A 16,488-nucleotide genomic window follows, 5' to 3' on the forward strand; every position below is an offset into this window, starting at 1 on the left:
AGCTACTTGCCAGTAACTTACTGTAGATTTACATGTATGTTATTTACTGGCAACAGTTTGTTCAAAGTTAAATGAACATTAAACATTAACAAGTCTTTGTCTTTACAGAATAAAATTATAAAATAACAATCTAATGCAAAGCATTCTGGGAACCAGAAATCTTCATCAACCTTTTTCTGTTTTTTTCCTTCAGATATTGGTTCCCAGAATGCTTTGCATGAGGCTGTTATTTTAGTTTTATTCTGTAAAGATAAAGACTTGTTAATGTTTAATGTTCATTTAATTTTTAACAAATTGTTGCCAGTAAATAACATCAATTTAAATCTACAGTAAGTTACTGGCAAGTAGCTGCCAGTAATACTGTAATTTCTACAGATTTTTCTAACAGTGTGGGCACAATCCTGTCAACAGCCAGTCTATGGTCAACATACACAGAATGTTTTTTTTTTACCTTGCTTGCTGATCTCTCTCTCTCGGTGAAGTGAATTCCGTCTCTTCCCCGGGCCAGACACGAACGTCGCGATCCAACAAAAGACAGACCCCATTACCTACACTGGATGTCTGTCTGACGCGACACGACAAATCCCAGACAGTGTAGTGATGCGCCGCGGCCGTTATATTTCAGACGTAGTCCGATACGAGTCCAAGCACTCGCGCTAGTTCTTATAAGGGATAAACAGGTTTGCATTTAAAGGTCCGGTCGCTTCAATGTGTCCAATATAGACAGCCTCTGGCTATTATAGCGTTGTAGACACGCGGTGTAAGGCAAAGATTAGGAAATAAAAAGCACAGTGGAATGGTGCCAGCCAGAGAGGCAGTTACGTCAAATACAGTAGTATACAGCAAATTTAAAAAATACAGTAAGTCTCTGTATGTGGTGTTAGACGTCACAGAAAATTCCCATGATGCAATTGGAATCAGTTATTTGCTGTAAAGAGAAATAGCAGTATAATACTGGGGGATTTAAAGTAAATAACTGTAGAAATTACAGAAAAGTCTAACAGTGTAAATAGAGCTTTAGAATTAGTTGCAGCATTTCCAATGATGTTAGAATAGTAATTTTTACGTGCAATGTTTATAGCAGAGTGGTATTCAGACTGTTGTTAAATATAGCGTCAGGTCAGATTTCTTATACAGCCGTTTTAATTGCCTTCCAGCAGCTTTCATTAAGCGCAACTCTGGGGTATACCATGGACATGGTTTCCTAAATGTAACAACCCGTTCCCGCACAGGTGCAAACTCATCCAAAAGTGCAGAGAGCATGGAATTATAGTGCTCCACGGAGTTAGTAATAGGAAGCCCAGAGAGAGAGGCAGAAAAGAAGAAGAAGTCCATGTGCTTGATGTTGCGAAATGTTATTGTGCGTTTAGAAGTGGCTCGTGAAGACATGACATTCATATCAAAAGTAATGAGTCTATGGTCACTTATACTCATGTCTATACCATTCAGAGATCTAATGTCAACACCAGCAGAGCAAACATCCAATGTGTGGCCCAGCTTATGGGTCGGAAAAGTGACATGCTGAGTAAAATTAAAGCCATCCAAAATGTCCATAAAAGTAGCAGTATTTCCACAGTTAGGATTATCAATATGAAAATTGACATCACCAGTCAGCACAGGACAGAGTGGACTAAGAAGTGTCAACAACTCAGTAAACTCAGAGAAAAAAGCAGGATTAGGTTTTGGTGGATGGTAAATAAGCAGCATAAGAACAGGAGAAAAAACATAGATTTTACAAACCAGACATTCAAATGATGAAACACTAGGTGCACCAATAACATTAATTGAGACATTAGGTCCAAATATCACAGCCAGGCCACCACCTTTGCCACAAGCACGAGGCATGTCAGTGTATTTATAAGGTGGGGCAGGGGCACACATATTCAGATTAAGATAGTCATTTTCTTTGTGCCATGTTTCACTGAGACACAGAATGTCGATTTTCCTATCTAAAATAGTATCAGTGATAAGTGCCGTTTTGTTGTTTATTGACCTCGTGTTTAAATGAGCAATTCGCATATTGCTGCAGAGCACATTCACCACAGTGTTTTGAGAAAAAGTCTCTGGATAGCGTAAATTTCCATAACAAATTCCTCGAGGTACAAGTACGACGCAGCATGCGCCTACAGTTCGACCAAAACACTGAGACTCCAGCATCGACAACAGAACGACTCTGACGTGAGCCTCTAGAGTAACAAGGCCGACGGAGGAGGTGCGAGGAGCGCAAAGATTTTAAAACGCTATAAAGTTTTGTTTAGTTAGATTTAAGCCTGTTTTATGCTTCTGCGTCGAACTGCCGCCGTAGCTACGTCGTAGGCTGTGTGTAGCGCGCGTACCCTACGGCGTACCCTGACGTGCACCTCTCCAAAAATGTAACAACGCGTCAATTCTACGCGGACACAAGCGCTGTGATTGGTCTGCCAGAACCCCTCCCTCGGGGTTTCACACGCTCCCTAGGTACGCGTCAACGCGGACAACGACACAGAAGTATAAATTAAAACCAACACGTTGCCTACGGCGTATAGGCTCCGGCGTAGGTCCGACGCAGAAGTATAATGAGGCCTTTAGGCTTACATTTAAATTTACACATTGACTGATAGGCTAGACTAGAGACCGACAGATTATAGCCTACATATAGTGACACATTTATAGATGCATAGATAGAAATATATAGACAAATAGATTAATAGACTCAAAACGCTTTGGTGTAAAATTGTACATGTGGATTGTGGACATTCTTTCCCGAGTTTGAGAAAGAAATGAAGAGAATAATGTGGTCAATGCAAACAGCAGATGGCGGTAATGCTCTGTTTTAGTTTGCGATCCGCTGTAAAGAAGAAAAGCAAACTTTTTATTTTTTATTATTTTTATTATGCTTCAATAACACAAACAAACAAAGTACATTATCAAATCTCTGAATATAACCGCAATTGTTCAGCTTTAGGTTGAGCATAGCCAGGGCTATGTATAACAAATAATTAAATAAAAAGAAATACAAAAAGAAATAAAATTAAAAATAAATCAAAAGGAGCTTTTTAAATTAATTTAAACTTATCCAAAGTAGAAATCAATTTAAGTGCTTTCTGATATTTAACAAATTTGAATGATTTGCACACGAGTTTAACCTCATTCATCCACTGATTAAAGTTGGGTTTAGATTTAAGGGAGGGGAAAAGACAAATAATTTTTCCAATTTTTTATTTTATTTCAACTGTATCAAAATCTTTAAGCACATATTCCCATCTAATTGGGTTTGGGTAATAAGCCTGTAAAATAAACTTTCTAATGAGTCTATTTGTAAAAAAAAAAAAAACCTTAAGTAGAGCTGTCTCAGTTTTGGGGAGACTTTGGAGTAAAACATGTGTAAAGGAATTTCCTTTATCCTGACTATCTAAAATAAAACTGTTGCGTCTACTCATCGACACAGAGCGTCTACAATCGACACTTAATAAATAATAAAACTGTTGCGTCTACTCATCGACACAGAGCGTCTACAATCGACACTTAATAACCTTTATACTCTAGCTCTTTGCGTCTCCAGTCGACATCTGGCCGAGTTTCTTACTCTAACTTACTTGATTCCCTAAACTGACCTGCTGCGCAGCAGAAATGAACAGACAGACTTTCAGCAAATGTCCTCTAAATGCTTTAATAACGGCCGGGAGAGTCTTCGAGCAGTTCTCAGAGAACTCTCCCAAGAAGAATCAAGGCCGGAGGATCTCAGACAAATTCCATTGAGACATCCCACCGTAAAACACATATACAACAGTTTTTATAGTATAGAGGTATGACATAATGTCAGGCTGCATTACATAATTTCCCCACTATTTGATTGGTTCTTCATATGCAAACCCCTCTGTTACTAGGTAAAGCAAACTCTGATCTTGCAATGACTTCATCCGTAATCACAAGATCCTAACAGACTGTCGAGTTTCATTTCCCAAAACTGTGTTATTTTTACATACATACGCACACAGTCAAAGACACAAGTTTTCCATTGGTTTCGTACAGTACATCCTGTTCCAATGTTAGATGTTAAATAAGGTTAGATGTTATAAACATGGTTAGTTTAATATACAGTTTAAAATCTCCACGACACATGTCTGCTTTAATTAATCTTAAAGGAATTGGTATGGCTCTGATCATTCTATTAAAAATACTAACAGTTCACTGTAATTGGAATTTCTCACAAAACTCTCTATACAGTAACACATTTCCAGATTTTAATTGGAAATCTTGCAGGTTTCATGCCCTATACAGAGCTATTGAGTCCATTATGTAACATTTTAATTAAGTTTATAAATCTCACTCCAAAACCAAAATGCTGCAAGATTTCCAAAATAAAAGGATGCTCAACAGCATCAAATGCTTTGTTAAAAAATATTTTTAAAAAAGTAACCCACTCTCTTGAACCACTTCATTATCGAGTAAATCTAAAACCAATCTAATATTATTATGGATTGACCTTCCTCCCAAAAACCCTGATTGTGTCTCACTAATTATAGTAGAAATACCCTTCTCTGCTCTTATCTTTAGATGCAGAGAAGGCTTTTGATAGGGTAGAATGGGATTTTCTATTTGCTGTCCTGAAGAAATTTAAAGTGGGAAATAACTTTATTGACTGGATAAGGAGTATTTACAACAGCCCGAAAGCGGCGGTTATAACTAATGGTTACTGTTCTAAATCATTTGCTTTAGCTAGAGGAACAAGGCAGGGGTGCCCTCTGTCACCTTTACTTTTTGCCATGGTGATTGAACCATTGGCTTCACTTATTAGAGATAACATAAAAATTCAAGGTTTTAAGACTGCGTCTGTTGAACATAAAATATCCTTATATGCCGATGACATTCTTTTGTATATTACTGATCCTGATAACTCTGTCCCCCACCTTCTGAACACGGTTAAAGAATTTGGTAGCTATTCAGGATATAAGATAAATTTTTATAAGTCCAATGCACTTTTTTCATATACAACACCAACCGAAGAACTACTTTCTGCTAGCGGGTTTACTCTAACACCAAAAGGCTTCAAATATCTGGGTATATTTATTACTCCAGATTTGGATAATTTAGTTAAAGAAAATTATATTCCCCTGGTAGATAAGGTGAAATTAGATTTATCAAAATGGATCTCTTTACCGTTATCATTATTGGGTAGGATAAACCTTATCAAAATGAATATCCTCCCAAAATTTCTTTTTTTTTTTTAAATGCTTCCATGTTTCTTACCAGTAGATTTTTTTAACTCAATTAATAGCCATCTTTCAAGATTTATCTGGAGCAATAAAAAGCCTCGGATTAGTATGCTGACTTTGATGAAGCCTGAACCTCTGGGAGGTTTAGGTGTACCTAACCTTCAATACTATTTTTGGGCAGCTCAAATTAGGAATTTGATTTCTTGGTCTAAAGTAAGACATGAATCTATGTGGGTCCAGATGGAATCAAATCCATTTGAACCACTGTCTCTTGTCTCTCTGTTATTTATAAAACATTATGAAAAGATAAAAAATATGAATAACCATTTCACTGTACTTAATACTCTTCAAACTTGGAAAGATTGTAGAAAGAAAATTGGTATTGTCTCTTGTACCTCTATATATTCTCCAATCTTTTTGAATCCAGATCTTAACACTTTAATTACTTCAGGCAATATATGTCAATGGTTAAATTCTGGTATATTATATTTTAAAAATCTTTTGAGCAAAAAAATGCAAGTAAAATCATTTATTGACTTAAGAGCAGAATATGATATCTCTAATAAACAATTTTTTAAATATCTACAAATCCGAAGTGTCACTAACTCTCTGATTAAGGGGGAAAAAATACGGCCTTTTTTGTCAGAATTGGAGGACTTTTTTTTTTCTGTAGATACAATAAAAGGAATGATTTCTAAATGTTATCATATTTTGACAAAAGAATCTCAATCTTCTTTTCGACCTTTAAAAATAATATGGGAAAGAGATCTAAGTAGAACTTTTGAAGATGATGTATGGGTAAATATTTGTAATAGAATCCACTTCCCATTCACAAGTATAAAGATTAAGGAGACTAATTTTAAGTTTATCCATAAAGCCTACTTAACACCTCTAAAAATGCATAAAATATCAAATGTTATTCCAGCTGTTTGTCAGAGATGTAAAAATATGGACGGGACATTTGTACACATGTTTTGGGACTGCAGTCTTTTAAAAGGCTATTGTGGAGTTCAATTCATTCTTTTACTCAGTCAGTTTTGGATAAGCATTTTGACTTGAGTAATAGTCTATATTTGTTAAATGATATTGATCATTTAGAGTTAGATCAGAAAAAATGCAGGCTATTTATTTTGATATCTTATTTTGCAAAAAAATGCATACTTCTATACTGGAAGAATGTTTCCCCTCCATCTCTTAAGACTTTTTTTGACCAATTGTCTTCATTTCTGCCATTAGAAAAAATGACTTTGGAGAAATATAACCGTGGACATCTTTTTAATGAATTTTGGTGCCCTTTACTTTTGGGTATTGGAAAATGATATGACCTTGTAGATCAAGTTCTGTATTTACGCTGTTTAATTATTTATTTATGTATTTTTATTTGATGTGTGTATGTGTATATGTATGTAGATATGTGTGTATATATATGTGTATATATGTGTGTCTATGTGTATATGTATATATATATGTATATGTGTATGTGTCTATGTGTATATGTATATACAATTGTTTGTTTTTCTTTGTTTTTTTCTTTTCCTCTTTCTTTTTTTTTTATTTTTTAATTATTATTATTATTATTATTATTATTTTTTTTTTTTTTTATGTTGTTGTTATATCCCTATGAGGGTGGTGGGTGGAAAAATGTTTAAAAGAAAGTTGTATACAGAAAATGTGTTAACCTTAAAATCGGGGATTTTTACCTCGGTATGTTATATGTTATATAAACGATTTTCTTTTGAAAAAAAAAAAAGAAATATATAAAAAAAAAAGAAAAGAAATACCCTTTTTCAGCCTAGCAGCGATTGCCCCAGAATTTGTTTTATTTTTTATAATCAATAAATAATATTTTTATGATCAAAGTGATAGGCCTCAGACTGTCTAAGACTCTATCTTTACCAACTTTTGGAATCAATCAAACCTTGCTTCATACTTTCAATCAACTCTTTTTTTTCAATACCTTCTTTTAGGGCACAGAATAATAGATTTCTCAAATCTCCCCTAGAAAAATGTAAACAAATTATTAGTGAGCCCATCTGTCCCTGGGGATTTGTTTAAAGGCATCTTCTCAACAACTGAATCCAATTCTTCAATTTTAAGATCAGAATAACATAAAACTTTGAAAGAGTGGAATATTGTTCTGAATTTGAGCAAAAAGAAAAAAAAAAGAAAAGAAAGATCTGACACATTTAAGAGGAGAAATCTGAGGAATATAGTTTAGATTAGAACTGAAACACTTCTTTTTCAATTATTTTAGAATCTTTGCATTCCATGGCAAGTTTTAAACCTGCTTTTAGCCTCTTAACATCCTTGATGTGTCATTACAAGTGCACAGGTCATGTGAGTGATTCCTTCAGAGTCAACACGGGTGAATCTGACTGCAGTAGATGTGAAAGATATGAATAAAAATGAAGTTTCGGCCAGCGCACATACCTGTATTTATTTCCTGTTTTCGGTCGAAGTCCATAGTAGTCGATTGTCGAGTTCACGCGTGATCACTAAGCAACAGTGGAGAACTCGACAATCGACTAGTGTGGACTTCGACCGAAAACAGGAAATAAATACAGGTATGTGCACTGGCCGAAACTTCATTTTTATTCATATCTTCCACATCTACTGCAGTCAGATTCACCCGTGTTCACTCTAAAGGAATCACTCACATGGCTGGGCACTTGTAATGATACATCAAGGATGTTAAGAGGCTAAAAGCAGGTTTAAAACTTGCCCCATTGAAGTCAACAGGGTGCAAATTTTAAAAAGAGGATAACACGGTGTAGGAAACACCGATTTTTGTCGTTGTTCTCTGTACTGACAGCACTCCAAATTTACAAAAAAATGAGCTCAATGTTAAAATTGACCGGAGTTCTCCTTTAACTCTGGGAGGCCATCTATCTTTCCACTCGTCAGGAACCATATTCCAGTCCCCTCCTACTAAAACATTATCAGATGGGTACTGTACTTTAGTTTCTGAGATCATATTAGAAATATATTTTAATAATTTCTGGTTTTGAGCTGCATTTGTAAATCCATAAATATTAATTAGAATGAAAAAAGACCATCAGTTTTCAGTACCACCATCAACCAGTGATCACTTCCATCAGCTTTATAAAGGATGACTTCCCCAGGACATTTGTTGAAGCTTATTGCAGAAGAAAAGCAAATTAATAGACAGCAGGGCAACTTTTTGGATGCCATGCAGCTGCCTTAAAACACCAAGGAAGAAGAAAGAAGAAAAGCTATGGGGCTGAATGGATCTAATACAGAATTAAAGAAATTGGATAAGTTACAGCCTAGTAGGGATTGGCAAATGAAGCCTCATGAAGCACTGCACTGAGGCTTTCCCTGGATTGTTCCGGGAAAAGATTCGAACGAAGCATCATGAGTGTCGAAAACAGCGCCATCTTGTGGAAGGTAAAATGTATAGCCCGAGTGAGCAGCGCCGTTGTTTTATCTAAAGCATAAAAGCCTGACAACGCTAAATGTTCAGTTTTCTGATAATGTAATTCACATATTAAAGTGAGGCAATAAATTAAATGTAACAATAATTCTAATTATAAAAAATATCAAAAGAGTTGCTCGATGCAATGGTGGTCTATTTATTTTATGGTTTCTATGCTGTTTATGGCAGAATATATGAGCATGTAACATAGGTTATAGGCTTATTTATAAAAAAAAAATAGTAAATGTACTAAAACTTGCAAAAACCTGTAGAGTAGTGGTCTGGGTTCAAACATTCCGACAGGCATAAGCATTCATGTCACTGGAAAGAAAGTGAGGCTTCGTTTTCCGTTAATCACGTGTTTCTCTGAAAACAATACGCGCTCCGGCACGGAGCTTCATGATAAATGTCGCTGTGTAGCCTACTCGATACGCACTTTGAAGCTTCATTGTTATATTATGTATAACAACACAGCCAAGAGCACTTAGAATCTGTTGTGGAGCAATACGATCAATTCCTATAGATGCTATAAGGGTTGAAATCGGGGAGATGCCATTAGACCTAAGAAAAGCTAGCTAATGTAGGCCTCTTGGGTTAACTTGCAGGGAAGTGACAATAATCATTGCACACGCACATTTTTAAAAGACTTCTGGGAATACAAAATAATGGGGGAAATAGCTTTGGATGGAAATATGAAGAGTGGATCAAGGATTGTGGTTTGGAGAATGAAAACATATGCCCTTATATACCATTACATGGTGTGCCAGTATGCAACTTTCCTGATCCTATTGTTGAAATGAGAATATTAGAGGCCAGAGAAAAAGCAGAAGAAGGGTATCATGTTTTTTTTTTTTTTTTTTTTTGAGAGAAAGATTTTACTCTTTTATGCATATGTTTACAGATTGATCTAAAGATCCAATTAAAAACTTAGTGGATATAAAAGTACCAGTGGGGAGAAGAGAGGTAAAATCAGTGATTAAAAAGAAACTAAATAAATGGCAACAAAGGAAAGGAAAATAGCAGCACATGGAGATGGTATTATAATATGGCAAAATTAGTAGGAAAAGAACAGTGTTATGGAAGGTACAGAAAGGAAGAAGTAATGATCTCTAGATTAAGATTAAGACACACAGGATTAAATTCAACATTTGCAATAATGGGGAAGCAAATGATATGTGTGATGAATGTGATGTTTTAGAAACAGTAGAGCATATACTTTTTAAATGTAACAAATATAATATAGTCTAAAGGATAGACCAGTAAATGTTACGGACCTCTTCGGAAAGGAATTGAGAGATTCTCAGATATATGGGGCTGTTTAAACCTTTTTAAAGAATACAGAATTATAATGCATGGATTGTGATGCTTCTGTCCACCTGTCCACAAGGTTAAAGCTGGAGGATCTGAACATAAGCCGCCAGCAGAAGGTTGTGCATTACATCCACAAATAGAATAAAAATAAATAAATAAAAAAAAGAAAAAAAAGAATACAGACACATCACCCATGCAGGCTGTACAGTAGGTGGCGGTAATACTCCTAGGAGTGAGCGGCCGGCCAGTAACAAGAAGAAGAAGAAGAGAAAGTTAGATTCTCCGCCATTAGAGCCGTCTGCGTTTTTCTACTGTTATTCATATTTCCATACTAAAACGTACTTCTTTTGTAGCATATAAATCGTCGTGAAAGTTAGTCAGTGACAGCTGGTGTAAAAATCACGCTGTTGGCATTTAGTGTGTTTTGTTACTGTCATCGCTGTCAGTCGTTTGGGTGTGGTTCAGAAACAACGAACGAGTATTAATAATAATATCTGTCGTCATCTTATTTAGCTGGAATCTTCAACATTATGAAGAGCACCATCAAATTATTTCAGATTTGTCTACTACTGTGCGGTAAGTGCACGCCTTGTGTTCTTTTTTAAACACTTTCGGTTTAACTTTGAAACCGGAAACAGCAGGATTAATGTACTGATTTTATCCATTCCTGAACTGTATGATCTTATTGACAGTGATCACATTTATTTAGATGAATTTGGAAATACCACCACTGTTTTAATTACTTGATTGTCTTCTTAATTTTTTCAAGATAGGCCTAACGTTCACTGTATTTCTTGCTTGCACGCAGCTGCAGGTAAAAATGTGGTGCAAGTATAAATTAGACAAAAGATAAAACAGTTTATCCATTCCGAATGTGTATTCGTAAGAAAAACTATTTTAGGTAAAGAGGAGATAGCAGACTCCATTTGCAAATGTTTCCCCCAGACAGGATGGGAAATGAACACAGACCAGATAGCACAGGTACATCTGTAAGATGTCTGCTTACGATATCTGTTAATCTGGAAAGCATCTGCAGCGTAAAAACATCTGATAAACATCTTTAAAAAAGCAGTTATACATACTTCTAAATCTTGAACATCTTCTAAATGTCTATATGACATCTAAGAGGAAACATCCTAGTATTACAGATGAGCAAACATAATACATCTTGCAGATGTAAATGCAGACATCAAATAGACGTCTCCGAGATGTGCTTGTGCTATCAGGGTAGTCATTCCCTACATTATGGGCAAAGGCTGGTAATTTTGCCTTTTGCCTCAGCCACCATGGTGGACGTCTTAAATCGAACTTTGACCAAAAACTCACAGAATAGTAGCCTATCATTAGATTTGGATTTCACATCGTTCTTTGCAAACAGACAATTATAAAGGATGGAACTTTCTTGACAGAGGAGCAAGAATGAGGAACCTTTTCTCATTTTGTTTCCACCATTCAAGTGGCTTGCCCATCCTTTTATCAATCACTTGTTCTTGAAGCTCTCCTTCAAGGCTAGCCCCATCAACTTCAGAACTAGCACCAAGCAGAGTGCCATACATCTCATCAATCAGTTTCTTCTGGGTTTCTTCTCTCTGGGGCCTTTTTGAAACTGTGCTGGAATCATCTGACTGTGTTCCTTCACCTTGTGCATTGTCTTGCTCTAAGCTCTCGGTCTCCTCCGCCAATCTTTTGCATTCGACAGTGTGGTGTCAGATGAAAAGGCATGTGCCTTGTACCTTGGATCCAGAAGACAGGCAAGGACTGCACATTTCACCTCCTCCACTTTTATAAACCGTTGGGTGAGACTCTCTAGCATCTCATGTCTCATTGTTTTAATCCCATGAGACACAAGATCCCTACATTGACTGCTAAGCAACATCTTCAGAACTCTGATAGATGGTATGATGCATGACGCTGAACTCTCGTAGTGGCTTTTCTCAAGAGTGACCTCCTCCACTGGAGAAAGGGTGTCAATAAGACTGCTGGCAATACTGCTCAGCACTCAGGCTAGTGAACCCACTATGCTCACTGGCATAAATTGTCAGAGCCCTTTCTTTGCTCTTGCATCCTGACCAGCATGTGCAGGGTGAAATTCCATCGGGTTTGGACAGCCTGAATGATGAATTATGCAGGTAGCCCAAGATCCTGCTGGATCACTGCTGTTTAGCTAGTAATGAATGATTAAAATGGTTAGCACATCTTCTCAGCACTGACAGAATATTTTGGACAGCTCTTTGTGAGTTGAGGCCATTATTGAAAACAAGCTGTAACGTGGGGACTGCAGCTCATGTCAGGCAGTTCAGCAATTCTCATACCTTTGTCTGCTTTTCAAACATCATAGTAAGATAAGCTTGAATGTGGATTGATGTCTTTGCCTCATCAGCATCTCTTTTTTTTCTTTCTTATTCAAGCATTGTACTAATTTATTATTATTATTATTATTTATTTTTTTATTTAACCAGGAGAATCCCTTTGAGATTATTATCTCTTCATCCAGCTAGACCTGGTCAAGATAGCGGCACATAGAGTTTCACACAAAAGAATAACAATAAGACAACACCACAATTTACAACAATCAAAAGCTAGGTAAAAGAAAATCAACTAAAACAATTACAAGTGTCCTGTAAAACATTTTGCAAAAGACATTTAAAAGTGCTTAAGGTTGGAAGTGCGTCTAAATTTAGAACATTTTGCAATTCATTCCAAGCCCAAGGAGCATAAAAAGAAAATGCATCTTTGCCAAATTCATGCAATACCCTTGGGACTTTTAGCCGAATGTGGGAACCTGATCTAGTACGATAATTATTTGTATAATAAATTAAAAGATTAGATGTATAAAAGGGTAATTTACCTAAAAGAGCTTTTGCGATAAATAATTACATGTGTAGCTTTCTCCTTTGATATAGGCTAAAGATGATCAAGATAAAGAATCATATAAAATACAATGATGCGTCTGTGTCTCTGCACCGGAAACAAAACGCAAAGCTGCATGATACACAGAATCTAGTTTTCTAAGTAGTCATGTAGCTGCATGCATACATAGAAGATCACCATAATCAATTATAGATAAAAAAAAAGCACTCTCTACTATTTTCTTTCGGGCCTCATAGGGGAAACAATTTTTTAAACGATAAAAGAAACCTAATTTTGGCCTAAGCTTTTTCAACAAATTATCAATATGTACATAAAATGCTAATCTTTCGTCCATCCATATACCTAAATATTTATCTTTCTAATGGTATATCATTTGAAGTTGTAATTGAAATGTCGGTTACTTTAGCTACTTTAGTTACTTTAGTCGGTTACCCTGACTAAAAATCATGTATTTTGTCTTTTTTGAATTTAAAACCAATTTTAACTGCATCAATGAGTGCTGCAGTACTTGAACAGCATTCTGCAGTTGCTTCATTGCTTGATTTAAAGAAGATGCTGTTGTATAAATACTTGTATCATCTGCATACAAGTGTAATTTAGCGGAATCTATTCCATGACCAAGATCGTTGATATAAATAGAAAATAAAAGAGGGGCTAAAATGGGTCCTTGAGGAACCCCAGTATTAACTTGTACTAATCTTTCTTTCTCTCGGATTAGAAATAAGTATGTTTCAGTTCATTCTGTGTTCATTCTCATCTGAACTTCTGTTCATTTTGAGTTCAATTTCACCTGTACTTCTGTTTTTTCATGTATGTTAAATGTCTGCTGTTTTTGCTCTGCCTGCTCTTCACTGCTTTTGCAGCTGGCCCCGTATCGCTGCTTGCAGCTTTATTTGTAAATACATTTATTAAAATACTGATATTCTGGTCTAAACTTCTCCCCGAACTTCCCGCAGTCCTGTATCTTGCTCTCTCATTGGCTGTAGGTCTTTGCTGATTAACCCTCTGAGGTCTGAGCTGTTTTCTGGGCCCTGGAGGTGTTCTGACATGCTCTGACATTTCTGGTTATTTCTGTTACTTGTGACATTTTCATGGCTAAAGTCTGATTACACTGTATTCAGCACAAACTCTGCTACGATAATATATCAGCAGCATGTATGTAAAAGTTTGTAGTTTTGAGATAATGACATTTATGCGTGGTTTGTGAAAATACAAAAAAAAATTCTCACTGAAATAAGGCCATGAAACCCATACTGATTATTTCTTCACAAGACTTTTGAAAATTGTATCACGTAGCCTAGAATATTTGCTCCAAAACTATGTGAAAATCACCCTGACTGCTCATTTAGATAAGACATTATATATTGATTTAAAATTTTTACGACGTGTTTTGTGTGAAAAAGCTTTATGCGGAGGTCATTAATATGTATTGTTTTCACACCTGAGAAAGACAAAGACCCTCCCCTAACGGCCCTATTAGGAGCTATCAGGCCCTGTCATTCTGGGCAACCTTGCACAATACTGTAAATGAGGAGATTTAAAAAAGAATGGCTTTTAAATTGTTTGGATTTATTTACAATACAACATAGTCCAAAGATACACACAACAAATGCCAAAAAAGCACTTATTGAATACAATGATCCAAAGACAGAGACCTTTGTGCCATTCCTAAAAACATTGTACATACCTTTCATTTCCAAGGTGTTTGATTTTTCACTTTACCATGTTCATGTTCCAGGGCTCTAGAGTGCGACCAATTTGGTCGCATATGCGACCAAATTTTGTAAGTGTGCGACTAACATTTTTCCTAGGTCGCACCGGTGCACCTAACATCCTCGCATCCGCTGCCTCTGCACGAACGTTTGTTGGCGTTTGTTCTCCTTTGACGGAACTCACACTCTTCTCTCACGTGATGCCACAGCTCGCACAACACGACAGCCCTGCTTAATGAGTGACGACGGAGGACAGAATTAAACATTCAAACGTAGCCTGGTTACACTTAAGGTCTGTTATATTAGTCTGATTTTATTTTAAATTTCGGCTTCCAAAGATTATAAAAAATAATATATTGAGGTAAAACCATTAAAAACTATCTACGCGCCACTTCTTCCCTTCGCAGCATTACGCTGTCATTTCTCCCTAAAACTCAGAATCAGAATCAGCACGATCGGTGATTGTTGTAAATGCAGTCTAGCTACTGTTGCTAAATTGCGGGACGCGTTTAATAATTGAAAGAGCTATTAAAAACACAAAAATCTGCGCAAGAGATGTTGTTCGCATGGCGGCGGCGCGCTCCGAAACAGTCCGAGACAAGCAAATTATACTTTCGGTTTCATGTGCAGATTGTGCGCGTCTAAACGATCAATTGTACACAAAAGCTTGTCAAAATTACCGGCTTTGAGATTCACTAAAAACAGTTTATGTCTTAAATGGACGTAGTTATGGAAATAGTTGGGAGAATATGGTGCATCAGTAGCCTATTAGATCTGCACCCGGTCTTAAAGGGGCCGCAGTCTAATAAACATGCTGACGATTGCGCCATTACTGCAAATCAAACAACAAGAGAAAAATCACTCACAGCTCTCGAAAGAATAACTTCAGCTTTGATAAGCATTAATCTATTTATGATAAATTTTACAGTGTTATTTTACATTTTATTACTTTATTAGATTTCGTTTTAGACCATGCCTGAACAGTAGTAGGCCTTCCTGAAATTAAAGCACTGTGTAGGCCTATATAAAGTGTATCTTTGTTTAATTGTTTATCTATTGTTTATCTTTGTTTATTATATATAAAACAAAAAGAACCATAAGAATACAGTTAAAGTACTGTATCGATAAGTACTGTATCGATAAGCAGTATCGGTAAGAGTAGGAATACCGTTAATAATTGTGCTTCAAAAAATAAATAAAAGTTTTTACCTACACCTTCTTGTTTAAATTCATTTACATAATATATATGAATGTGTATAGAGCGTGATAAAAAGGTGACCTTAAAATTGTGGCGTTAAAGGTGATACATCCGAGGAAAAATTTGGGTGCACCCAAATTTTGTGCTGGTGCACCTAAATAAAAAAGTTAGGCGCACCAGTGCAACCAAGGCAAAAAGTTAGTCTGGAGCCCTGTGTTCACTGAAGTCCTCAGTGGCACCTGGGCCCTGAAAAAAAAAAAAAGTGAACATACTGATATCAAGAGAAAGGCCTGCACGATTTTGGGAATAAATTTTAGATTTTTCTGGTTAAAATTGCTTTTTAAAATTCACAGAATACACACACACACACACACACACACACAAATGTTTCCAACAATATATAATATAATGAACACCAGGTTTGTTGTGCCTTGTAGGCATAAGCTATGCGCAGTGCTGGATAAAATAACAATAACCTTATAGCAGTATAAATCTTCCAAAAGATTTCAGTAACAACTAATCTAGAGAAAAATATATTGATTATCATGTTACTTCAAATATTTCCATTCGTTATGATGATATGAAATGAGATAATAGTAAAAACATGAAGCCGTTTGCTTTTCAAACGCGATCGCGCTGCAAAATGTGATACATTCAAACGCGATCGTGCTGCAAAATATGATACATTCAAACGCGATCGCGCTGCAAAATATGATACATTCAAACGCGATCGCGCTCAAATATAAAACATTATGGTTGCCATAT

At 36.1% G+C, this 16,488-nt stretch overlaps 2 protein-coding genes across 3 annotated transcripts in view; one reads left to right on the plus strand and one right to left on the minus strand.

Moving 5' to 3' along the window:
- Positions 1 to 16,488, minus strand: part of LOC311085782 (elastase-1-like) — a 200,576-nt gene that overhangs the window by 96,265 nt on the left and 87,823 nt on the right. The gene's annotated exons all lie outside the window — the stretch shown is intronic.
- Positions 10,173 to 16,488, plus strand: part of LOC311085741 (uncharacterized protein) — a 47,325-nt gene continuing 41,009 nt past the window's right edge. Inside the window, exon 1 of one of the 2 annotated variants that reach the window (XM_084118339.1) lies at positions 10,173 to 10,518. In XM_084118339.1, the coding sequence (XP_083974465.1) occupies positions 10,473 to 10,518 (46 nt within the window). In that variant the 5' untranslated portion in view covers positions 10,173 to 10,472. The remainder of the gene's footprint in view (positions 10,519 to 16,488) is intronic. The other variant, XM_084118340.1, reaches the window with a different exon arrangement.

The sequence above is a fragment of the Abramis brama genome, assembly GCF_963993115.1.
Source record: "Abramis brama genome assembly, chromosome: 6".
Taxonomy (NCBI): domain Eukaryota; kingdom Metazoa; phylum Chordata; class Actinopteri; order Cypriniformes; family Leuciscidae; genus Abramis; species Abramis brama.